The sequence below is a fragment of the Perissodus microlepis genome, chromosome 5 (genome assembly GCF_051167445.1).
Source record: "Perissodus microlepis isolate ML-2025 ecotype Zambia chromosome 5, ASM5116744v1, whole genome shotgun sequence".
NCBI classification, from domain to species: Eukaryota; Metazoa; Chordata; class Actinopteri; order Cichliformes; family Cichlidae; genus Perissodus; species Perissodus microlepis.
Window position 1 is genome coordinate 13083626 of NC_140465.1, and position 25701 is coordinate 13109326.

Here is a 25701-nt window from a genome sequence, read left to right on the forward strand (position 1 = left end):
TGAACATAGTGGATGACAGCTCCAGCTCAGCGTAAACCAATATAAACACTGGATCAGTAACAACAACTGGTTCAAGTGACACTGATGGTTCAGAAACAGCATGAGGTGATGCTGGGTTTATCAGCAAAGTATGGATTATGTACAGTTTAATCCATTAACATCACAAGAAACACACAACACTGCCTGTAACCATGACCACCACTCCCTTGTCATGGAAACCATCATCAGGACACAGACAGATTTTTCACAGTTACAAAACTGCAGAACCTTAAATGTAACCTGAAAAGGGCTCTAAACCAACATTTGGGCGAATATTGGGGCAGCCCTTAAATAATCCCCCTGTGCAGGCCAATTTTAATGAAGACAAGTGAATACATTTAGCCGTCCACTTAGACTTATGCTCAGAAACACCGCACTTATCCAGCACAAACTATCAACGGGAATGCTCAATTATCGTCCTAACACCACAAAGCATACGTCCGTTTCCGTGGGCAACAGCTAAACGTCATCCTGTCACCGAACAAGCCGGGACACCAAACTTGAGCTTAATTGATGATAACGTGTAAACAGTAAGCTGAGAACGGTTAGTTTACTTACCCTGCTCTCACAGCGCAGTCAAAAAAAAAACACGAAGTGTCTTGAGTAAAGACTTAGACTGTTTCAATGACAGCTGTCGACACGCACTACCTGTCACGCCTGTGGAAACGAAAAGCCGGGTTTTGTCGCCTTTTGTTTGGAGCGTCTCTCTGAGCTCCAGGGAGGCGTGGTGGCAGCTCTACTTGATGCCTTCAGGAGCACCTCGGACATTCTATCACCACCGTCAGAAGACCAAAAGCTTTTTTCTTTTCTTTCTTTTTTCCCCATTTTTTTAATGCTAATAATAGCATCGGCAAGGTCCTACAACTTTTTAAAATTATTTTATTTTATTTTATTTTTTTTTAATTCAGACATAAAAAATACAGTAAGGATAACAACAACTGAAATAAAATTAGATCTAAAATGAAATTTTCTTTTTCTAACTGTAAAGTTTTGCAAGATCACAGGCTTGCTGCCAATGAAAGTGTTAGTTTTAATTCTGGTCTACTGCTCTAAAATGCAATTCTAGACACTTTTGGACATTAAATATACTTTACACAACTATATTCATAATGCCTTAAATTTTGCACAAGTAAATTAAGTATTAGTATAACTGCAACAAAGACCATTTCTAAGTAAAATATCGGATTGCTTCTTATACAACAAAAAAAGCAACTCTATCTGATGTCTACACTCTAAACTCTGATAATCAGAAATTAAATTGGATTTAATTTCTCAAATGTAATTTTAATTTTTGTAATTTTTAATGCAATATTTTTTGAAAAACAAAACAACAGACAAGCTAATTTTTCCTATTGTGTTTATGCACAAGTAAACACGTTTAATTAAAAAAACAAAAAACAAATCCTTGGTTAAAATATGTAGACTGAAGCTACAGAATAATCCCCAAGTAGCACTGAAAAGTTTCATTACCATGAAGGCAGCATGTGGTCTGTGACTTACACACTGTGTGAAGAGCGCCACAAAGTGGATGTTTTTTTGTTTGTTTGTTTTTTTGTTTGTTTTTTAATAGTAACCCATAGCCTAGGAATATGCGTCAGGGGCCACTGAGATGTCAACAACCAGTAAAACATTCCTGTGAAATTAAAAATTAGGTTAGCAAACAAACTGCTCACTGTCTTCTTGTGCTACCATGTCCTGTAATCACAAGTTACACAGTAATGTATACTTAGAGTATGATTTTAATCTAGTTTCTGTCCAGCAGTTTGACAACTTTATATTTGTACTGATAAACATTTTATTTATTTATTTTTCTTTGTAGTTCATAAAGTGGTAAATGGATAGAATGATTTTAGGGGGGAAAGGGGTTGGTTTCACATTGTTACCTGTGCGTGGGGGTAGGATGTGTGGTCTGTCTGTCCCAAAACGCTGAAGAAAAATTGCAAGTTGTTTCTCCTTTGGTTCTTTGTCCAAGCCTGTGGCTCTCAGGTAAGAGCCAAACTGTTCTTTCCATGTCTTCCATTGTCCAGAAAGTTCGTCTAGCATGGGCAAAAAAGGCTGCATTTGAGCTGCATGTAACGCTGTGTGCAGGCTGGAGGATCAGTTGCCAGCCAAAGACCAAGGTTATAATGAACATTCAAACTACTACCATGGAAAACACAAAGCAAAGCAAAGAATTTGGGCTCATGTGATTGTGTCACATTTGAAAAGGAGTGAAAGAAAATGGTTTTATCAGTTTGGGAACACATTACTGTGATTTGTGGCAATGACTCTTCCTATATTGTTTTATAAAAAATCTGCAATTTACCATCAGTTTTTCAGTCTGGGACTTACCAGTGCTGGTGCTGTAGGTGCGAACTGTGGTGTCAATGGGAGGCGGAGAGCAGCCTGAGTCAATGGATGCAACTTCGTCGTCTTGGGAACAGCCAGCCTGGATGGCTCTCAGGTAGCTGTGGCTGCGGGATCGGAAGCACGTTGGCATGGGTAGGTCTGGAGGCTCTGAGTTGTCCTGAGAATGGGAACGGGAATCTCTAAATGTAGAATCTGAGCTGCGGTCTTCATAATGATGGCTCCTTTCTAGGTCTCGTAGCTAGAGTGAAGGAAAAAAAACAAAACAAGATTGGCACTGATGTAGCAGTAGTTATTTTGTTCACTGCAGCTGCTCCTTGCACTCAAGGTGGCTGCCTTGAGAGTAGCTGCTAGGAGTAGCCTCTGGATGTGCAGTAAAACCACCAAATGTGTGCACTTGTGCAAATGTGTGTATGGTTAAGGGTATGTAGAATTTGCTATAAATGCATTTTTATGATGTCCAATAATGATATATTAGACTGATTTATTTTATAGGCTATATTTGTATGCATTAAAGTCATTTTTTCTTCTAGTGATCTGCACCGTTATTTACATTTTTTTTCCTCACATAAAACTGTACAACAATAATGCTAAAAACAAAGAAACAAACAAAAACAAAGAAACAATAAGGCAACAGATGTGACTTTTTTCATGTAGTGACTCAATGCTCATATAAATTCAGCTTTTGCTCTGACTTTTCTAAAGGTGAGTGTCAGCACACATTGGCACAATCATGTAAATGTTTCAGGTAATTTGAATTTTTCTGCTCTGGAAAAAGTCCATCACTAAGTTAAAAATATAATGCATAATGAATTTGCATGGCTCGCTACTGTGCATGTAAGTTCAATCCCTAAATTGATATACTGGGTGAATGTGTTGTAATGCAGTGAGTGAGCTGTCGGAGATTGGCTGTAAATCCTGTACTAATAGCCTGCACTGCCTCATTTCACTGAGGAAGATCAGAGCCACGCTGCACAGTTGTTCATCATCTCACCGACCTTGACATTGGGAGGCTAATAGTTCTTATGTAAGTGGACGAACTGGAAATTTAAACTATCAGTGAGATGCAGTCAGAAAATAGGGAATCTTTGTTCGCTGGGAGCTCGTTTTATTACAGCCGTTCGGGCTGTATCTGTGAAAATGTAAATTATACTAAGTAAACGAGTGTAGCTCGAGGCAGACAAAAGGGTCTTTGACTGGTGATGTGAGAGTAGAAAGTTTGCCAGGAGCCAAATGATGTAAATTATGATCGAGAACAAATGCACTCGGAACTCATTAGGAAGATAATGGAAGCAAATGAGACACAGACAGAAATGGAAAACATTTTTTTAACCTCTGAAAGATAAGAGACGCCACATTTTCCCTGTCAGTCTTCCAGGAAAACACTGACCTGTCCCATGCGCCTGCCCAAGGTACTGCAAGCCTGGCTGAAGTCATCGTCGTCCCATGGTGGCAAAGATGAGCCTATGCTCCCAATACAGTCTAGGTTGTCTAGGCTGTGATTATTGGAGAACTCTCTGAGAGCTGGAAGACAGCTGGGAAGGGAAGTAACCAAAAGATATCCTTTAGGGATATGAAGTCTAAGTAGAAAAACTGATGGAAAATGATTGTAAACAGGATATGCTGTTGCTAATGCACGATGACAGAGAGGCAGAAGGGAAAACGTTGATCAAGGGAGAAAATGAGTGACCAGCAAAACCAGGAATTGAAAGAGAGATAAAAGGAGGACAAGTTTATTATTGAAGTCATCCCTTTAATTCCCACTTTGATGCTCCAAATCTCATCTCTGTTTCATCTAATTTTAGCATTAGTCATTTTAGCATCCCAGCATGCAAAGCCAATGATGTCAGGCGAGGCATGTACAGTGCACAGCGTTCTATGCCATCATGGTGCCAAGACAAAACATGTTTAGGTTTTTATTAAGCTAAAAATAGTATGTTATACATGTTCTTTGTTGGCACACAGTGATAGTGACATGGCAGTAAAATGCCATGGCAAAGTGTATGGACACAGATGTCCCCCTCATTCCCTAATTTGAATAGTGTTGAAGCTACTTTCCACCTAAAAGCACTGGACAGATGGTATTTACAAGCTTACGGGAGGTTAGCAGTTGTTGGCAGCAGGACATGAATTTTTGCATTTGGAGTTTCCACTTTCAGACATCTGAGGGGGGCAGTGCAAAATCACTGATCATAGACCAATCCGATCTGAAGTGTTCTGCACCGCGCCCCTGAGAAGTGGCTTGCAGACCTATCACTAACCTGCTCATTGACCTGCCCAGCTGGTGCAGAGAGGACACACTGTGGAGTGGAGACCACAGGGCATCTAGCTCCCCTTGCAAAAAGGTGTATTCCAGGGTTCTGCTGCTCACGCCAATCAGGTAGGCGCAGAACGGAAGAAAGTAGGGTTGGACGATCAGGAATTAGCAGGGGGGTATTAGGGTAAGTCATTCAAGCGTAATTCTAGATTTTTAAATTGCTCGGTGTGTTTGTGTGTTTGGTAGGTAAGCTGTGCCCATGATTATCAACCCCCCCCCCCCCAACCTCTTGCTTGTCTTCTTTACCCTCTGTCTCTGATCCAACCAGAATTAAAAGATACCTCAAAAGGAAACTATACAACACATTATTGCATCAAGGTTTGTGTCATGTATGAATATAATAGACACTGACAAAAACAAGCCCAAAATACACTAAAGTTTGTCAAAGCATGATAATCTGGGGGAAAAGATGTTATCGCGGGGTATTAAAATTTCATACATTTCTCTAACAAGTCAATATTTGAAAAGTTGATTATACATTAGAAAGCATGACAGCTGTGGCTTAAATTAGTGTAACATCGCTGTGGATAAAAATGAAACAATATGACTATATTTTCTGGCCTTGCATGAAAAGGCACAGTCAATTAGCAATGTCCCACTGTGCTTGCATCACACATTGTGCAATGCTTTGCTCCAGAAACCATGTCACTCAGAGGCAAGTGAGCCACAGTCACTTAGTCAAAGCGATTGGGCTGATTTGTGCTGTTTTACTGGCTGAACGCAAGCAAAACTCAGTGTCGTATTGTGTAAACTGCACTACTGTATAGCGTATTATCTTAGTGACGCTTTCTATGGCCAATAGTATGCAGGTAAATCACAGCTGAGGTATGATAGTAAGAGTGACATGTGGACAGCAGCAGGGAGTCTGACACCACTTCTATGCGTGAGTAAGCGCAGCGTGGACTGTGTGTACACGTGTGCACTTGTGTGTGTGTGTCTGTTCTGAGGCTGGGCTTCAGTATGTATCCATAGTTTTTTTTTACTGTTGTTTGATTATTAAGAGCTTTTTCCAATCAGTATTTATAACAGTGTGTTCGAATAAGTGCTTTGGGCGTTCTCTGAAAATCAGCAGATTTTGTGGGGGGGGGGGGGGGGGGGGCAATCAGTAACTTTTCTTCTGACTATAGTCATGCATTAAAAACAACATGTTGTATTTTTCCCAGCTTATCATGACTGTAGAAACAGACATGGTTTCTAGTTGTTCTCATGAACGGTAACCATACGCTTTCTTCTTCTTCTTCTTTGATCCTTGTTTGTATGTAAAGGGTTTCTCCCTTATTGTTTATGCTAATGTGTAATAAACTAGTAATTCAGTTTGTGCCCTTACTTGCGTGGGGGAAACTGGTCACTCAGAGACTGCTGGGTAGCCCTGAGGTAGCTCTGACGCCGAGCAGCAGTTTTTGGTGAGGGTTTGGGACTTCCCTCAGAGTCATCGCTGTCTTCCATGTCTCCCATTGCCTTCACATAGCTACCACTCCGCATCCGCCGGCATGGGATTTCATTGGCACCCCCGCTGCGACCTAATGAGCTGCTCCAGTCACCCTATAGCCACCATTAAGTGAACAAAATGAGTCTTCAGTCAGTTTTTAACGATCTATGTTGTTATCTAACCACTGAAGTGTTTCCCTTGATGGTAATAGCTTATATAAACATACAGTAAACACTCAACAAATAGACAGAATATAATTTTTTATCCACTCTACTTTGTGGGCTACTCACCCTTCTTCCAACCTGTAGGTAGTTGCAGGTTAGTTCTTGTTGGCAGGACTTGGACTTGAGCATGGACCTGTCCAGAGTAGCTGAGCCCTTCTGAATAACCTGTCTTGGTTGACCCATGGTTAATGTGGACCATGACCCTCCTTTCATATAGTCACTATCATTCATCATCAAACCTCCTGGTCCACTTAATCCACCTAGTCCACTTAATCCGCCACCTCCTCCACCCCCTGGCCCAGGAAGTGCCTGATACTTTAAGTCACTGCTGCTTTTAGATGAGCTGATAGTGTTGTAGCCACTGTGGATGTATCTGTTCTGCCCCCCGTGGCTGTCGGGGCCAGATGGACGCCCGAGAGTCATCATGGCCATGGTGTTGTGGTAGCTGCTCAAATCGCTGCTGTCCAGATCGTCCGAGCTCCAGTAGCCCGACATGTTGGAGCGTGGCCGTCGCTTGGCAGTTGCTTCTGATTTTGTACCCCGATCTTTACTTTTGGCTCTGCGATTGTGCTTCCCTCCATCCTCCGTACTAGATGAACCTCCTCCACTGCCGGTCGACCGTCCGTTAACATTTCCTTTCATGTTGTGGCTCTCCAGGGACTGCGACTTTGCAAAGAGCTTCTGCACTGAGTGCAGCATGTAACGAATACGACCAGGACTGTCCGTACGCTGCTTGGCAGCAGCAGCAGCAGATGTTCGGTGAAACTGCAATGTGCTGAATCCATCACGGCCACCAGGTAACTGTTTATCAAACTCAAGCAGACTTGGTGGGGTCTGGTTCTTGGTCATATGATGTGATATTGTTGCTGAGCCACTTGTAATCATAGGTGTTCGTGCGCTCAGCCCTGCCATGCCCATGCCCATTCCCGTCCCCATGCCCATGGACATGGAGGTCCCCAAGGTCCCTGTGCTTATTCCTCCGATACTGTCCCCAGGAGGAGAAAAATCAGACTGGTCATAGGAGTTGTAGTGAATCCCAGGAAAGGTGCTGCTGTTGGACAGCTGGTTGTTGAGGGGCAGCATGCATTCAGGTGGAAGGGAGCTTGGGTTGGCTGAAGAGTAAAGGTGGGGGTCCATGGTGCCATAGTGGTCCATTGTGGGACTCAGCAAGTAAGGGCTGCGAGGAAGTGTGGTGGTCTTATGAGAAAAGAGGGCCTCTGAATGGTCTGCAGAAGGGTCGCAGGAATCAGACAGGTGTCTGCTGCGGTTGGTCCCTAAGCCTTTCATGATGGCGAGGAGGTCCAACCCTCTAGAAGACCTCCAGGCCAGAAGAGAGATTCTTTTGAAGATATTTCCTAAAAAAGAGAGACAAACAACCCAACAAAAAAGACAGAAGGAAAAAGGTTTAAGAGCTGATTAATACAGCACTGTACAAAACACATAACACAAACACTCAAACTCAACCATCCATATCAGCTTGGCCACACAAATACGCCCACTTCTGTGCTAAACCAGACTAAAACAGAGTAGCTGGAAGGCATTTTTTTGTCTGTACAGTGAATGAGCCAGCTTCCCACTGTCTCCCACAGTGAACATCTGTGTTAAAATGCTAGAAATGGATAGAAAAACAACATGTTAAACAAAGGCGCGCTGTAGCTTGTGGGTCAGGGCATAGATTATCAGTAGGAGAAAAACTGCTGACAGCGCTGAGTTACTCGAGACGCCTCTGCATTTATGTGGGTCTTTGCAGCTGCCAGCGAACAAATATCTCCTTTTTCTGCCTAATCACATTCAGAAAAAAAAGGTCAATCATCATTGCACAAACATTTCCTTTCATGAGCACCCACAAACAAATGCAGACATGAGAAGATTTGATTTTGTGGCCTTTCCTTTAATAATAATAAAAAAAAAAATCCAAAACATAATATTACACACTTAAGGCAGTTTAAAAAATTATAGTTAACAACACTACCTGCTGTCTCTGGCTGACTCACTGTATCTCCTCCAGGTAAGTTGTGATACACAACGGCCAAATCTCTGTAAAAGCCCTTTCTTTCAGCTTGTATCATTCTCTCTTATTCCATCTGTTTCTCTTTCCCTCTCCTCCTCCACTGTCACTTCTCTCTCCACTTCCCACCTCCAGTGGGTATCCCTGGCATGAGTGATGAAGCTCCTGTCCTAGCTTTGCATGGTGAGCCAAGGATGGCGGGCAGAGTGTCATAGTGAAACCAGTAAAAGAGGATTTGACCAGTGGGTGGTGGGCGGCAGGAGTTGGCAGCTACAACTTCTTGTCCTCCTAGTCAAGCTGTGCCAATGCCCTGCCTGGCAGGGCAGCAAGAATGGCGCTTCTCATCATGGACCATGAACGATTATAATGGAGGGATATCATGCAAAGGTGATAGTGACAGGTATTAGGCTTGTTATCCTGTGTGGATATGTAGTTATTAATAGCTGAATAGTGTAATTATTATTACTCAATTTCTGCTAACTTTTTAAGCCAAAAGAATAGTAAACAAGCCCACCGAGCATCTGTAAATACATCTGTAAGTACATTACATTTCAGCTTTTTAAAGCATGCTGCTTTCTTATCTCCGCTGGTGCAGTCGAGTGAATTAATAACTGGAATAATTCTTTGTACATTTTGGCAGACAGCTAATAAACACGTACATTTCTACTGAATTAATTGCCATTTTTAATAAATACTGTTAGTATATTATGATATCACGCTGTAAACTGGAGGTAAACTGGAATAAAATATGGATGTCTTAATATTAGAGACTACCTCCGAAGCAGATGCAAGGAAAACTAATAATACTGTTAAAACTTAATCTTATGTTCAGCACAGTACATTTAATCTTAATTACTTTCAGACAAAGTCAGCTCTGCAGGACAACAACACTTCCCTGAAAATGTATTAACTTACAGTCGCTCTGCACAAACGCAGACTGCTGTTTGCTACGGAGGTTTTGGGTTCGGGCCAGATAAAAACCATCACTCCCTCATTTGAATTTTAGTCAGGTACTCACATTCCATAAAAAACAATCGTCAAAATAACATTGCTCTTTAATTTTCATCATTCACAGTTTCCATATTGAGAAAGCTAATGTGAATTGTCAGCCTAGCAGTTAATGGCTTTTTATACCACTTTCCTATTCATAAAATTTGAAAGTCAAATTGGAAATCAACCACCAGACCAGAAACAGACATTTCTTATTCTCTGTCATAGTTTCTATCAATCAGACAGTTTCTTTGGAGAAATGGCGAGGAGATATTTGCTATAAATCTCTATTATCACCTTAGGAGAGTTACAAACATGCATAAAAATCAGATAATGGCACAGTGCAGTGTGAGACAGGCAATAAGTGATGACAAAGCAGCTCACCTAAAAATTACACCTCATTTGAAGGGCAATTTGAGTTGATTACAATTCATTGTTTCAGAGAAGGCACCGAAACATTTGGTGTTACTTCACCTTTAAAAGTATGCACTACGTTAACACACTTTTTGCAATTAACCATTTGCCAAAAAGTAAAAAGCAACAAAAAAAATCTCCATATAAATTATGAACTGGCTTTATTTCCACCATTATTAGCATGCTCCAGGCACAGACTCATTTAGTGTCATTAACAGAGCCTTTCTGAGTGCCATCTCCGCTGATAGGGTCAAATCCTCTAAATCCTTTTACACCACATTAGCTAACTGCCTCATATCCTGCCGTGACACGCCACTCAGCTAAGCTTAGCATACCCTCCTCAGTGTGTCAACCAATATGGCTCAAACTGACACTGATAGCCGCATTATTATTAAGTATTGGAGGCAACGTGACAAATCTGTGTGCCTAAATGCCCAGGATCTCAAGCACTCTAATCGAGGAAATGCGGTGAAATACACACAGCAAATTTGTCTGCTAATTGACATTTCCTGTATGTTTTGAGCAGACGATCATTGCAGTGCATCCGTATTTAACAAAAGTGCTAATGAAGTGTTTATTATTAGAAGGCTTGGTTTAAATAGGGATGCTTACCAGTGCATGTCACAGAGGCTTATACTTTATAATGACATTAATCATTCAAGTTCAAGCTATAGTTCAGTCTGTCCTATGGTGGAAAAGTAGATATTATAGTTAGATTTACATGGAAATGTTGGGTAACGTGGTGCCTTGAGTTCACCATCATGACTCAATGGGACTGGTAGACACTGCATGTTACTATGACTGTCATTAAGCAAAATAAAGCTTGGCAGATAATGTATATACGTGACATATAACCAGTGATGTGAGTGCTTATGATGCAAACCTGCCACAACTTTACTTCACTGTGTGACAGAAAGGCGAAGAGACAATTCAACCCTCAGACATGGGAAATTAAGGAATTTAGGTCAAGCCTCTGTTAGCTGGGTCCTAGACACGAGTCCGCGTGTGTGCGTTCGGTGCTCCGAGTGTATACTACTGGTGCGCACACAAATGCATGAATACCAAGAATGTTAATGCGCTTGTGCTCGTGTGTGCTTCTACACCCTTGAGCGTCTGGTGGTGGCATCTCCCTGCCTTGTGCACTGGGGAGCTGCCATCTGCTCTTCCAATGGGAGAAGGAGTGTTTGGCATTGTGTCCAATTCATGACCTTACTCAGTTTCTCAGCCATCACAATGTCAGGGCTACAGGCAATTCACAGTGTCAACCAGAAGAGGGCGACACACTCAACACAAGCTGTACTGGTGTTTCTGCCGAGTTCCATTATTTTTTGATGTTTTTATACAGCATGTGGAAGTATTTATCCTGACAATTCACTTGTTCAAGTCAGAGCTAACATAATAATTTATCTGTTGCAGATTTTTAATGTGTCAGTGTGATTCCGGACAATGTGTGTGGATTTCAAATAAAGATAAATTCACAATTAAACACTATGGCAGACCTGCTTAGGGTGTACCCCAGTTCTCACCCTGTGGTAGCTAGGATAGGCTCCAGCCCCCCAATAACCCTGAATCGGATAAGTGTAAGAGAATGGATGGATAGACAGATGAAGGAATGGTTGGATAATTTCAGGAACCTACTGTACTTCAGCTTGGATTCTTCTGATTCAGGAAGTGTTAACTTCTTTTTCTGCTTCTTCTTTAGGTGTCGCCACAGCGGATCATCTGCCTCCAACCTGCCCTATTCCTAGCATCCTCTCTGACACCAACCCTCTGCATGTCCTCTTGTTCCATCTTCAACATGCTTTCTTTGATATATCCACTATCCCTCCTTTTCCCAGGTTGGAACCATCTCAACCTTGCCTGTCTGTCTCCAAATTGCTCCAACTGAACTGTCCCTCTGATACACTCATTTCTAATCTTGTTCATCTTGGTCACTCCCAATGAAAATCTTAATATCTTCAGCTCTTCCACCTCCAGCTTGGCCTCCAGTCTTTTTGTCAGCAGCAGTGTCTCTGAACCAAACATCACAGCAGGTCTCACTAAACCTTCTCTTTCACTCTTGCTGCTATCCTTAATACACTGTAAACCTACTTATGTGTTTATGTTTTTATCTTCTGTATTAAGAGGTGGGTTTAAGTATAAGTAGTTTAAGTATAACAAAATCTGATATATAAATAAAGTCGTCACTGCCATTGCCATCCTTCTGTCAACAAATAACCACTCACACTGATTTTTAACCCCTGTACCCTGGCTGTCTTCTTCACCTCTCTTGTGCACTGTGGTTGACCCCTGCCATTTAAAGTCATGCACCTTCACTGCTTCTGCTTCACTACTTGGAGGACAAACTAAACAACATCAACACTCATAATGGGTCAGAGTGTGCTTCTCCTGTCTCTCCTTTACTTTCTTAATTTTTATTCATCATCTCTTAATGATCCTGATACAGATTCATTGGCAAATAGCTAAAAATTGGCCAATATGCCGGTCGAGTTATATTTTGTGCTTTTCATTCATGGAATCGTGGGTTTTAAATTCAAATTGTTTAGACTTCAAATGATGATTTAAATGAAGATGAAAACAACAACTCAGACATCTGAAACAATGACAATAGTTTTTATGCTTGAGCTCAAGATTTTATCTTTAAGACAATTATACTTTCTCAGTATGTGGAAAATAAGACATAAACTAGTAAACTAAGAAATATAATACGGATTACAAGTGGAATGTGTGGGTAAGAGTAAAATAGCACTATAAAACAGAAAAATGCAAGTAAATGTATAATGTCTAGGACATTAATGAATTTTTCATATACAAATATAAAAATATATAAAAGCACAAGCCTGTGCACTGACATTGACATGAAACTGACTGACAGTGAAAAAGCCCTAAATACAAATTTCAGTAATTCCTATTATAATTAATATTACTAAATTTGCATAGTTCTTGGCACAAAACTTGTTCCAAATTTAAATGTGGTCCCTGATTTAATACATAGTGAGAATTCCTATTCCCAGTATATTAATTAGCAAACCCAAGAATCTAGGAAATATTAAGACCGTTGCTAAACTCTGTATTAAAAAAGTTTTAGCTGTAGCACAAGTATTCAAATATTTAGACTAGTTGCCAGTTTTTAGATTGGCAAGTCTGTGGGTGGACAATTTTCGATGAGCCAGTGTGGAAAGGAAATCATCCCCTCATCTGAGCAACAATATCCAGAGAGGCAGTTTGTCAGAGCACAGCTCAGTCAGTCAGCCCTGAGCCCATCTGCTCCATAGGCTTACAGCACTGCCCTGAAAGACAGGGGGCAGCTTTGTGTGTGTGTGTGTGTGTGTGTGTGTGTGTGTGTGTGTGTGTGTGTGTGTGTGTGTGTGTGTGTGTGTGTTTGTGAGACATGTAACAAGACAGATGAATGCTTACAGACTGCTGGTGAGGAGGAAGGGACAGAAGGAAGTGAGGGAAAAGCTGTAGGGAGAAAGGTGTGGGATTTGACAGCAGTGAAAATGAAAGCAATCTAAAAGGAAGGACAAGGTGTGAAAATCAGTCAATGTGTTGTAAACTGTGCACTGGGGAGAAGGTAAAAATCCAGTAAAACAAAAGAACAGAAATCAGTAAGAGGGAGGAAAAGAAAGAAAGAAAGAGAGAAAGAAAAAAGGAGAAAAATGGCTGCCAAGGGAGCAAAAGAGTTCAATGAGGTCAGTTTTTCAATGAGTTCAATGAGTGCCTAGATAAAGCAAAGAAGATACTTCTTTTTTTCTTTGAGGAACGGTAATCAGATGGTACTGGAGGAGGAGATGTGTGGCAGCGTAACGTCTGATGCATGTGTTTATTCCAGAAAGGTGTGAGGGTGTAAATAAGTGTGAATATGTGAGACATATGCGTGTGAGAGATAATAATTGCCTATGGCTGGCTGAGATCTTAGAATTTCCATACCTTTGTTTTATGTTGTAAGGGTTTTGCAAGTTCAGGTGAAAAGTAATTGAATATTTCGTGTATGTGTGTGTGAGCGAACACACACACGTATGCATACCTGGATGCATGTGTGAGTTATGTTATTAATAATAAATAGTGTACATGGATGTGCATTGGTGTGTGTGTGTGTGTGTGTGTGAGCAAAGCAGGCTAACCTTGTCCTAATTACAGTCTATCTATTCCATCAGTGCTGTGCTCTGGCCTATTTTCACAGCTATAAATTTACCACTCTCCCCTCTGTTGTGATAGATGACCCACTCATTTTAGCCCTTCTCTAAAGACTGTGAGCCAGAAAGGAAGTCAGTGGAAGACAGTGGCACCACTTCACTACTTCTGATGGCAGTGATGGAACTTTCCATGTCCTCAAAACTATTGAGTTCTGTTCTGGGCCACGCCTCTTAATCTTTGAATTCAGGTGCTTTCAGCCCCATCGACATGCAATATGCCTTTACAAACATTCGTGAGAGAATGAGTTGTTCTAAAGACCTCAGTGAATCTAAGTGTGGTCCTTTGAAAGGTGTCACGGTTACAAGAAATCAGTTCATGAAATTTCTCCCCTCCTGGATGTTCCACAATCAGCTGTGAGTGGTATTAGTGCAACATGGAAGTGCTTAGTCATAGCCACAAAGTGTCAGGCTACATAAAGTTACAGAGCGGGGTTGCCGGCTGTTGAGGCGCTTAGTGCATGAAAGTCACCAGCGCTCTGCTGACTCAATAACTGTAGCCTTCCAAACCACCTCTGTCATCAACATCAGCAGAAAAACTGTGCACTACAAGCTTCATGGCAGGTGCAAATGTTGCAACGACGGTTATCCGGTCGTTAAGTCTGACGTCACTAGCCGTGTCTGGGCCTAAACTGTGCTGCAGGTCCATATATCAAACGATCACTATGGCATTACTGAGAGTTGAAAAACTGTCTAAAGTCTTTCATCTTTAATAAAATGATCAGCGTTCCGCTCTACCAGGTGTAACAATTGAGTTTAACATCCAGGCATCCATGAAAATGGAATTTATGACATTTAACGGAGTTAGAAGTTAGCAGGAAGTTAGCTTGCTAGCTTCTATCTAAATACAATATAGCATGTCCTGACTGCGGGGTTTTGGAAACAAATTAAAACGTACAGCTCTGTTATCACTTCCAACATAAATGAAGACAGAAAACTAAACAGCAGTGACGTTTGTAGGGTTACTGAAGTTTGGCTAGCTGGTATATAATGATGTGCTACGTGACCGCTAGCGACACAGCTATGTTAGCATAATATAAACAAGCGAACTTTTTTTCCACTCGATAAAAGTTAACGTGAGTGTTCTCGGTGGTCAGGAACAAATGTAATCGCATGGCAGGATGCTGTAAAAGGACCAAACTTCAGCCAGGAGAACAACTGAGATAATCCATCCACAATACGAGGTTATTCATTCATATACTGCTGCATGGGCTGGGCTGTAGTTACATCCTAAGGTTTTAAAAACTGAGCTTAAATAAATGATTAGCGGTAACAAAAGCCGAGGGAGGTCAACAGTGATCACTGACTGTTTTAGGAGCTTTTTGAGATTAAATAGAAGAAAATACAAATCATTAAACATGTTAACAACACAAAAGCCATATTAAACGCAGACTACTTTAGGCCCGGACGTAGGATTCGTCACGTCATCACTTAACGACCGGATAAGGATCAATGGTTATCATGTGTTGGACTTGTGGATGATTCCCTGACGATCTTTTGGGACAACATACCTGTAACTGTAAAAAAAAAAGGACAACTGGATGGAAACTTCATTGTTGTAGGATTAAAATGTAATATTAATAAAGTTCATGATCAACTTCAGCCAGTCATTAAACTATTTTTAAGAAACTTTGATAGAACATTTAGAGATAAGCTAAAATACAAAACTCAAAAGACACAAAAACAACTGTGAACTTATATTCTCTTTGAACCTTGTGATATTTGTAATCTGAAACCAAGTCTTCGCAGAAGAAATGGACATTGCTTACTAAAACTTTGTATATTTTCATATTTGTAACTAACATAGAGATGAATATGCTGTGCACAGTGAAGCACAAAGAGGGTTGTGGGCTGCAGCTGTGGCCTCTATCTCCGGATTTAGGGCAAATCTGAAGGACTAATGCAAACAGACAGTGACATGTGCATGCAAACACAGAGAGACTAGCGTATTTTTATGAATGTATATTAAATGCTTGAATGCAAAGACACCATTCAAGTACATGTTCTCACACAAAGAGAACCATTTTGTACACCAGGATGTACTACAAAGGCAAAAACACCCTGGTATCCTTACTGGTGTCCTCAGTATTTAGCCACTCTGTTTAATCAGGCTAAACCTGACTGACTGTATGTAGATAATAAACAGGATGTAAAGGGCAAAAAATAGATGGTTTGCAAAAATATATGAGACGGCCATTTTTTTCTTTTGACAGTGACTTACCCCTTTACTAACTTGTTATAAATATGTGAACAATTGGGAGAAAAGGAGATGCTGGTCCACTGGTTACACTGGAAGCCCCATTGTTGCCTATTTGATGGATTTCCAGAGTGATCAAGAGTAAACTTTGTCAAATGTGAAAGATTAAAAAACAGCTTAAAGCCCTCACTGCGTAGCTTCATCTTAGTGACATCTTGTGCTCTCTGTGAGCTGCTGCATTGCATGTGTATGAGCTCGGAGCTGTCAACCACAGACTGTTATGAACATCCACAGCGCAGCTATAAATTCCACCGGGATATGCTTCGAACTTCACCTACTCAAAACGTCCTTGGTGTTAAACACAATGGCCATGCTTCAGTCTGACATACGCATACAGCCTTGACCCCACACACAGGAAGCATCAGTGCAATGCAGGTTTTTTTTGCTTTAAAAGTGAATGCCACTTCCTGTTAGGAGGTGTGGGATCATCAGGAAGTGGGTCAACCCTGCATTCATGACTCACAATCCCCATGCGACATCACAGTAATACCCTAATGGCAGTCTGTCAAGTTATCAACCCGTCGGTAGCACTGGGACGAGCCACTGTCATGTCAAAAAGTCAGCAGGAAAGGCAGAGATGCTACATGTTGTATCTCAACAGAGCCTTGACATTTAGAAAACATGAGATGCAGCCTTTACATAGCTGCTGCTGCCAAAATCACATGGATGAAGGTTAAAAAACATGCTTTTACAAAAGGCAAGCTGACTGTATGCCAGAGTAAAGAGGTATATAAATATACAGATTTATTAAGAGCTATGTCTGATAATAATGACTATAGTATTTTAGCAACATTTGGTATGGTTGGGTCCAAAAACCATTTTAAGCAAAATACTCTTGTTGACTCACTGACATTTCAGGTACTATTCATCATCATTTTGCATCATCACTGACAGCTTCATAAAGGGTCATTCTAAAAGTTGGAAAATGTGGTGCATTACATTGGGGAATAAGTAAATAAATGGTACTATATAATGCATACAGGGTGAATTCAGCCACAGGCTAAAATATGCATAAAGCAGAGAGCATAAAAATAAATGCACGGCTTGTGTCATGAAAGTAACTTAAAAGATTAGCATTAGAATATTTTCTCAGTATTGCTGGCAGTTGTTTGCTAGTAGTTTAGACTTGACAAATTCATAACATAGCAGCCCCAAGTTTCTGCAAGTGTCCCTGAGCAAAGGGTTCAGGAATATTTTTACTTCCAGGAGATGAAGGTGACTTAGTTGCTTTAAGCCACAACAGCTATTAGACACAGTGAATCAATGTGCCAAACGTCTAGACCCAAACATTGGGTTTGAATTACATTTGAACTGCCACTGCAAACCAGTTAAATTAAACTTACTTGTCTAAATATGTATAAATACATTGATTTTGAGTTAAAAGTAATATATGAAGTTATATATTGTGTCAAATGCAAACAAATAATTGTAAATAACAAAGGTTTGTAAATAAGATGTAATAAGATATAACTCAGCGGAAACAGCGTGAGGGACACTGACACAGGATCAGATTGTTTTAAGGCTGTGCCAATCCCAGATTAGACTCTGGTGGGTCTCCATAATTGAGGTTTTGCTGACACGTGACTACTGAACACATGGCAATAACTTGTTTGTCATTTTGGATGTATGTAAATCATGGTCATTATATCATTACAGCCTAGCTATCAGTATCAGATGACAAACATCTATCTCACACCAGTAACATTATTTTTATTTTAGAAGATTATTATTTTTTGTTTTCTTTTTTGTTTTTGTTAAGCCTACTGACTCACCGATACTCAAGCTCAACACACATGTGCTCGTACTAAAATCCTTAAAACTTAACAAGGAGCCTGTCACTACTGGCAGGGTATACTCTGGATGAGTTACCCGACCATCACAGGGCTGACACAGAGAGACAGGCAAACATTCATACTCAGCTTTACATGTAAGGCTAGTTTGGAATCACCTGTTAGCCTTTAAATCATGCTTTTGAAATGTGGGAGGAAGCCAGAGTACATCAGCAGGAACATGGAGAACATTCAGACTCCACACAGTCTGAGTGTTCCAGTCAGGCCACGAGATTCAATGTGATAGAAATGCATCGGTGACAATGCTAACATCCCAATTTCGATTGTGCTCATGAGGAATTAAGCCACAGTCCACTGAACAACAAGCAATCTGGAAGCATGGTTCCCTCAATGGACAGTCAGTAAATTTACTGTGTAGCAGCACAAGCTTTTCTATATTTTTGAAACTTGCAAAAGCAAAGGAGGCATAATTCGATGAGCTCTCATTTAATGGAGGCAATGAAGCTGCTGCCGGGAATTCTAGGGGGAGAAGGAAGGGGGGGACTGATCTGTCCTGATGCAGGAACTGATCGGTGGCCTGACTGAAATGAATCACATTACAGTCATTTTTGCAGGGAACAACAGGAAGCTTGTTACTCATACATGATCCTCAGCTCAGTAATCAGCAGTGTGGGCAACACTGGCAGTCAGCATCTGCAGAATGTCTTCCTGCAGTCTCCTTTCAGTATTATAATATAACAGTGTTTCTGATAATATACATTTTGCACTATATGTCAGATGTAGAGTAACACAAGTAGCAGCAAATATCCCCCCACGCCCCCCTATGCACACATCCAATTGTTGACACCCTAGGCCAGGGGTCAGCAACCTTTAGCACCGAAAGAGCCCTTTGGACGCGATTTCCACGCAAAAGAAAACACTGGGAGTCGCAAATACTTTTTGACATCTAAAATGAAGATAACACTGTATATATATATATGGGGTGATCGTGGCTCAAGAGTAGGGATGGGTACCGGTATCTGGTGCCATGATGACACCGGTTCTGACATAAACGGTAGTAACCAGACCGAAAAGCAGCGCACATTTCGGTGCTTTATTTCAGGCTGTCATCTAGTTGACCTATACCAAACCATAGCTTGTTACAGTGACCTATGATCAAAATGCCTCTTTCTACCCCTGAGTTATACTGTTTAATAATGCAAGCAAGACAATTTTGTTTTTTTCAGAAAATTATAAAATTGACCTTAAAAGCTTAACACATTAAAATGTCAAACCTCCATCATTTTCTCCCGTCTTATGACATTTCATGATCTTTTGCATTAATTACTATTCAGTTTATTCTTGTTTTTTGCTGTTTGACAGTTTCTGTTCAGTCTGAGTCCAAGTCAGTGTTTGTAAACCCTCCGAGTTCTGGTCGAAACAAAAATCTTATCACACTGGTGCTAAGCATAATCATTACAGTCGCATTCGCCCTTTTGATCTGATGTATTGGGATGCCAACAACAGTTAAAGAGAGACTGATACAAATGGCATAGGTCCTGTACATATTCAGCTGTAACTTGTATTATTTCTGTTCAGATATACACAGTAAATCTATTGAGTATGAATAAAAAAAGGCCATACCGTAAGGGCGCACTTAAAATCCTTTAATTTTCTCGACAGTGCGCCTTATAATCCAGTGCGCCTTATGTATGAATTCTGGTTGTGCTTACTGACCTTGAACCGATTTTATGTGGTACACGGCGCTCAAAAATCTGTCAAAAAATGTTTTAGTACGACTTTGGTTAGCTACGAGGCCGCACCGCTTGATGGATTGTTGGAGCATTACGGCTAACGTAGTCAGGAGCCTCGCAGACTCTGAGTTGTCTGAGTCCAAAACTCAGTCCGCTTCAGGTCCCAAAGGCCAACGAACAATACGGCATCACTGAGAATTAAAAACTGTCTAAATTCTTTCATCTTTAACAAAATAATCAGCATTGCTGCTTTATCAGGTGTAACAATTAAGTTTAACATCCAGGCATCAATTAAAACAGATTTTATTAAATTTAACGGAGTTAGAAGTTAGCAGGAAGTTAGCTCACTAGTTTCCACCTAAACATGATATAGCATGTTCTGACTGAGAGACTTCTGAAAAAATTCAAACGTACAGCTCTGCTGTCACTTCCAACATAAATGAAGACACAAAACTAAACAGTACTGATGTTTATAGAGTTACTGATGATGATAATAATGATAATGATGTGCTATGTGATCGCTAGCGACACAGCTATATTAACATAACATAAACACAGTGAAGCTGGAGGATGAACGCTAACTTTTTTCCACTCGATAAAAGTTAATGTGAAGGTTCCCGATGGTTAGAGACAAATGCAATCGCATGGCAGGATGCTGTAAACGGACCAAACTTCAGTTAGGAGAACAACTGAGATAATCCTTCCAGAATACGAGGTTAGTCATTAATATACTGCAATAGCATGGGAATAGAGCAGCTGCGATGGAATTCAACATTAATGAATGAATGGTACGGAAGTGGAGGAAGCAAGAAGAATGAGTTGAATAAAGTTTGGCTTATCTGACTGTTTTATTTCACGTAATGTGCCTTATAATTCGGTGCGCCTTATAGTCGGAAAAATACGGCAAGTATTTCCATAATTTTGAAACTCACAAAAACAAAGTAATCCAAGTTCAGTGCTGTGTCTTTGTATCTACAATCCATAAAGGCTGAAAAAGTTCTATTACTCTTTTGAGTCGTTTTTAGGGTGTGATTTACAAATTAAGGCATTTTAGTACTTTATAAGTCTTCTTAATCAACAATTTCCCGTGAGGTTTCCTTCCCTCTGTGTTTGAATATCACCACTGAGACTCATTACCCTATTAAACTGCACTAAAGCAGGTAATGTGGATCTCCGCTAATAGGATTTCTGAGTCAGAGAAGATATTGACCTTGACAAGAAGGGATGCGCATTTCTGAGCAAATTCATCCTGATATATTAGACCATATACATTTAGCAAATGTTTTGTCTCAAGTGACTCTTCTAAAAATAAACAGATTTCAGAGGCAGAAGTACAGGGTGGGCCATTTATATGGATACACCGTAATAACATGGGAATGGTTGGTGATATTAAAGTCCTGTTTGTGGCACATTAGTATATGTGAGGGGGCAAACTCCTAAAGATGGGTGGTGACCATGGTGGCCATTTAAGGGTCGGCCATCTTGGATACAACTTTTGTTTTCTCAATAGGAAGAGGGCCATGTGACACATCAAACTTATTGGTAATGTCACAAGAAAGACAATGGTGTGCTTGGTTTCAGCGTACTTTATTCTTTCATGAGTTTCAAGTTTCTCTTTGTTCACAGCCATTGACATGGTGAAGAGGTTAACACGTGAGGAGCGGATCAAAATCGTGTTGATATCTGGTGAAAGCAGTAACCGGGTCATTGCAGCAGATTTCAATGCAAGACATCCTACGAGACCACCCATCTCCCATGCTACAGTCAGCAAACTGCTTGCTAAGTTTCGTGAAACTGGTTCAGTGTTGGATTTGCCAAAATGTGGACGCAAGAAAACTGTCACTAATGAAGAAACATCAGTGGCTGTCCTAGCTTCATTCAACAAGAGCCCACAGCGTAGCCCTCGCCGCATGTCACTGGAAAGTGGCATTAGTCGAACATCCCTTCGGGCAAAACAAAAATTGGATCAGGACCCTCAGTTCATGCAGAAGATTTTGTTCAGTGATGAGGCAAACTTTTATGTGAATGGTGAAGTTAACAAACAAAACCACCGCTATTGGTCTGACACTGACCCACACTGGATGGATCCCTCCAAGACTGTTGGACCAACAAAAGTGATGGTTTGGTGTGGTATATGGGGTACAACGATAGTGGGTCCATTCTTCATCAATGGAAAGGTCAACAAGGCCACTGGATATTTGAAATTGCTACATGATGATGTGTTTCCCTCTTTATGCACTGAAGCTGGCACGTTCCCTGAGTTTTTCCAGCAAGATGGTGCACCACCACATTATGGGTGCCAGGTCCGAGCATTCCTAGATGAACAGTTTCCTGGAAAGTGGATTGGTCATCGTGGGCCAGTTGAATGGCCCCCAAGGTCTCCTGATCTGACCCCCTTAGACTTTTATCTTTGGGGTCATCTGAAGGCAATTGTCTATGGTGTGAAGATACGAGATGTGCAGCACCTGAAACTACGGATACTGGATGCCTGTGGTGGCATTTCCCCTGCAGTGTTGCTATTAGTGTGTGAAGAGTGGGAGAAGAGGGTTGCATTGACAATCCAACACAATGGGCAGCACATTGAACACATTTCATAAGTGGTCAGAAACTTGTAAATAACTCATGAAAGAATAAAGTTACGTCGAAACCAAGCACACCATTGTTTTTCTTGTGACATTACCAATAAGTTTGATGTGTCACATGGCCCTCTTCCTATTGAAAAAACAAAAGTTGTATCCAAGATGGCCGACTTCTAAATGGCCACCATGGTCACCACCCATCTTGAGGAGTTTGCCCCCTCACATATACTAATGTGCCACAAACAGGACTTTAATATCACCAACCATTCCCATGTTATTACCGTGTATCCATATAAATGGCCCACCCAGTACATCTCATCTCTGGGGATGAAACAGCATTTCATTTTTGCTTTTTAGGTATCTAGCAACAACGGATAGAAAAACGGAATGGTGCATGTCACAGTTACGATGTGATTGTGTGCAGCATATTAAAAGGCAGCAGGAAATGGGATGAAATAATCTGTATTCTCTGGAAGAGATAGTTTATATTCTATGTGTAGGACAGTAAGAGCCCTTTAATGCTAAAAATGATTTTCACGCTTGCTTCTTACTGTCTGCACACATAAGAGGCTTTTTAATAGCAAAGGATGAGCTCTTCATATTGCAAGTGCATAGAGAGACAAAACAGGAGTGGGAAAGTGAAGAGACAAAAGAAGTTTTACACTGGGATTGGGTAAAATTGCCACAGTCTTCCTGTTCTTGTGTGCAGACAACTAGGGCAGAGTAATGCATCAATCATGACTGTGCACTGCAGCCCCGCTCTCAACCCTACCTTCTCAGAGCGTGCTCAGTTTTGATCACAATGTTTCAGTACTGCAGTTTTACCCCTTTTCCTCCTTTCTTCACAAAGCCGTCATTGTTAATATTAATTCTTGTCAAATGCTGCTTGAATTGAAAAAAAAATTTGTGTGGTTAATTTTTTATCAGTGCACTTTTGGTACACAGGTACGATACAAAAGCCTGTGTCGAATGCAAACTTTAGATCCAATTTCAACACCTCTAGCATGGCCTATTGTTAGTGTGATGTCTGCTATACCCTCTCATCCTCCACCCCAGGGAGACTCCCATCAGGGGTGTTATGGAATGGATTGAGAGAAGACCTGTGATTGGAGTTTCCTGTTATCTGCTTACCACAGCAACACAGCTGGCAGGACCACTGTTTCTGCAGGAAAGTGGCTGTATGTGTGAACATGTGTGCCGATGTGTTGGCCTGAAGAAGTGTCTGTTCATTTGCCTGTGAGTATAAATGTCAAGGGCCATATCTGCATACTAATGCGTTTCTCTGTGTGTATGTGTGACGTGATATAAGAAAACATAAAGACTGCATCGTCTTTGTGTATGTTTTTAGGGGTATATACACTGAGTATATAAGATATATGGATATATATATATATATATATATTTTTTTTTTTTATAAAAGGAAATAAACTGGTAGAAAAACAGGGCAAGCTGTTTCCCAGAGAATCAACAAGCTTAAATAGGCAGATAATTGAATTTATTTAACCAAAAATACGAATGAGAAAAACCCTTCAAATTATAGACATTTCTGGAATAATGAGAAATGTTCCTTAGGATGAATTTCCTAGTTGATTAAATGTGGCAAAACCCCAAATAAACTGAGTTATGTAAGAAGAGGAAAGCACGCAAGAAACAATCAGGATGTAATGGACAAGGTCAAAAATACAGTTTGAATCTAATTAAAATCATCTAATTTTAAACGCCATCAATATTTCAAACACTGTGCACCACACATAATATTGAATTTACACAATGTTTGGTGAGTGTGGCTAACCTTCCCTGCAGATTTACATCAACTAACATGTTTGCAATGAATGTGACCCTAATGAATGAATGAATGAACTGTGCTGTTTTTACGAGACGTCTAAAATGTAACTCACTTTTCCACCTTGCTGGTTTACAACATCCTGGCACGGACTGCTGACTTGCAATCCTAGTGAGAAAATATTATTATCCACCTCTGAGGGCTTCAGTTCTACAGAGTGTTTTATGGGTTCAACATAGTTCTCCGTTGGCACTGCATCGGCAGACAGCAGGGAACGCCTGTTGCCAGAAAGAGGAAGTATCGAAAGGATGTGGTGCTGATCCTCCAGCCAACTCCACAGAGGAGCAAAGTTACAAAATACAAAGAGCTGAAGTGAAACCGAGTGTTAAAAACAATGAAAATGTCCACTATAGCTACTGTCTGTGCTTTTTTTATTTTTATAATCACTGATTTTTGTTGTTGTTTGTTCTTCTATTACTGTCACTCTCTTTCCTGTTTCAGCCCACTTGTCAATCAATCGGCATCTGACCCACGCAGAGTTGAGCTAGGCAGTGTTGACTTTCTGAAGCTCTGCATGGGAATGTTTGCATGGGTTGAAAGCCATCTCTGTAGGGTCCATAAGCAGTTACCTATTAAAACAGACACAACTTTCTGTTTTAATGATTGATGCTAATGCTAACCACCCTGGCTTGGTAGGGAAAAATTTGTGTTCCCAGATTAGCTGTAAGTGGCTGCTGGCAGGTACACGGCTAAAGCCCCAACCACACAGGGCTAGAGATCAGTTAGAGACATACTGGTAAATACCGGTTGCTAGGAAAAATGTGTATTCCCTGATAGACTTTGATGGGTAACTGGAGGTTGCTGGAAATCGCTAGGTGAAATTGGTCAAAAATTGGTCATCTTTGAGATGGTGCTCCACTGAAAACTTCCTTGTGATTTCTTTGGTTGTTGCAGATTGCTGATGTTGCCCATAGAAGACGCTGATTTGTCTGCAAAACACTTGCCAGCTACTCACTAAATTGTAGTGAAACTGTTATGGGTATAGGACAAATAAGTAAAAAGTGGATCTTTTGAAATTTGTTGGTTTCAGTGTAAGGCACAGCTTTTATTTTGAAGGAGAGTGCTCTCTGTTTCATTATAGCTTGGTGTTTAATTAGCAAATGTTAAGCCAACATCTTTCATGTAAACAAAGGGAGACCTTGGCAATCCGCTAGCCCCTAAAGTAATCACAAAGAAGTTTTTGGTGCAGAATTCTCTCTGCTACCCATTTCACTCAGCGACAACCAGCAGCCTCCAACAACTCCTCGCCAACCATTCAGGAAATACACAGGAGGTCGTCGAACAGTCTCTAGGGCCTAAGCTTATTACTCACGGTCTTCAGTAGTTGAATTTCTAGCCACGGTTACAGTAAATGTGCCCCCAAAAAGCTGAATATTTACCACCATTAACACAAAGTCATTGACTAGCATATAAAGCATTTAGCTACTAATGACTTAGCTTTTCCCTCCAGAGTTAGCGAAGAAACAAAGCGGAAATGCTGAAAGCTGATTTTATAATTGCCTAGTAAACAAAATGCAAATGATGTGTCTGCTAATTCTC

General features: G+C 40.7%; 1 protein-coding gene across 7 annotated transcripts in view; it reads right to left on the reverse strand.

Moving 5' to 3' along the window:
- dlgap4b (discs, large (Drosophila) homolog-associated protein 4b) overlaps positions 1–25701 on the reverse strand; it is a 116592-nt gene that overhangs the window by 20116 nt on the left and 70775 nt on the right. For 4 of the 7 annotated variants that reach the window (XM_084927964.1, XM_084927962.1, XM_084927963.1 and 1 more), the window contains 6 exons: positions 6422–7710; positions 6030–6244; positions 4647–4748; positions 3776–3920; positions 2371–2626; positions 1923–2075 (listed from right to left, as the gene is read on the reverse strand). In XM_084927964.1, the coding sequence (XP_084784090.1) occupies positions 1923–2075; positions 2371–2626; positions 3776–3920; positions 4647–4748; positions 6030–6244; positions 6422–7642 (2092 nt within the window). In that variant the 5' untranslated portion in view covers positions 7643–7710. The remainder of the gene's footprint in view (positions 1–1922; positions 2076–2370; positions 2627–3775; positions 3921–4646; positions 4749–6029; positions 6245–6421; positions 7711–25701) is intronic. The other 3 variants (XM_084927965.1, XM_084927966.1, XM_084927968.1) reach the window with 3 other exon arrangements.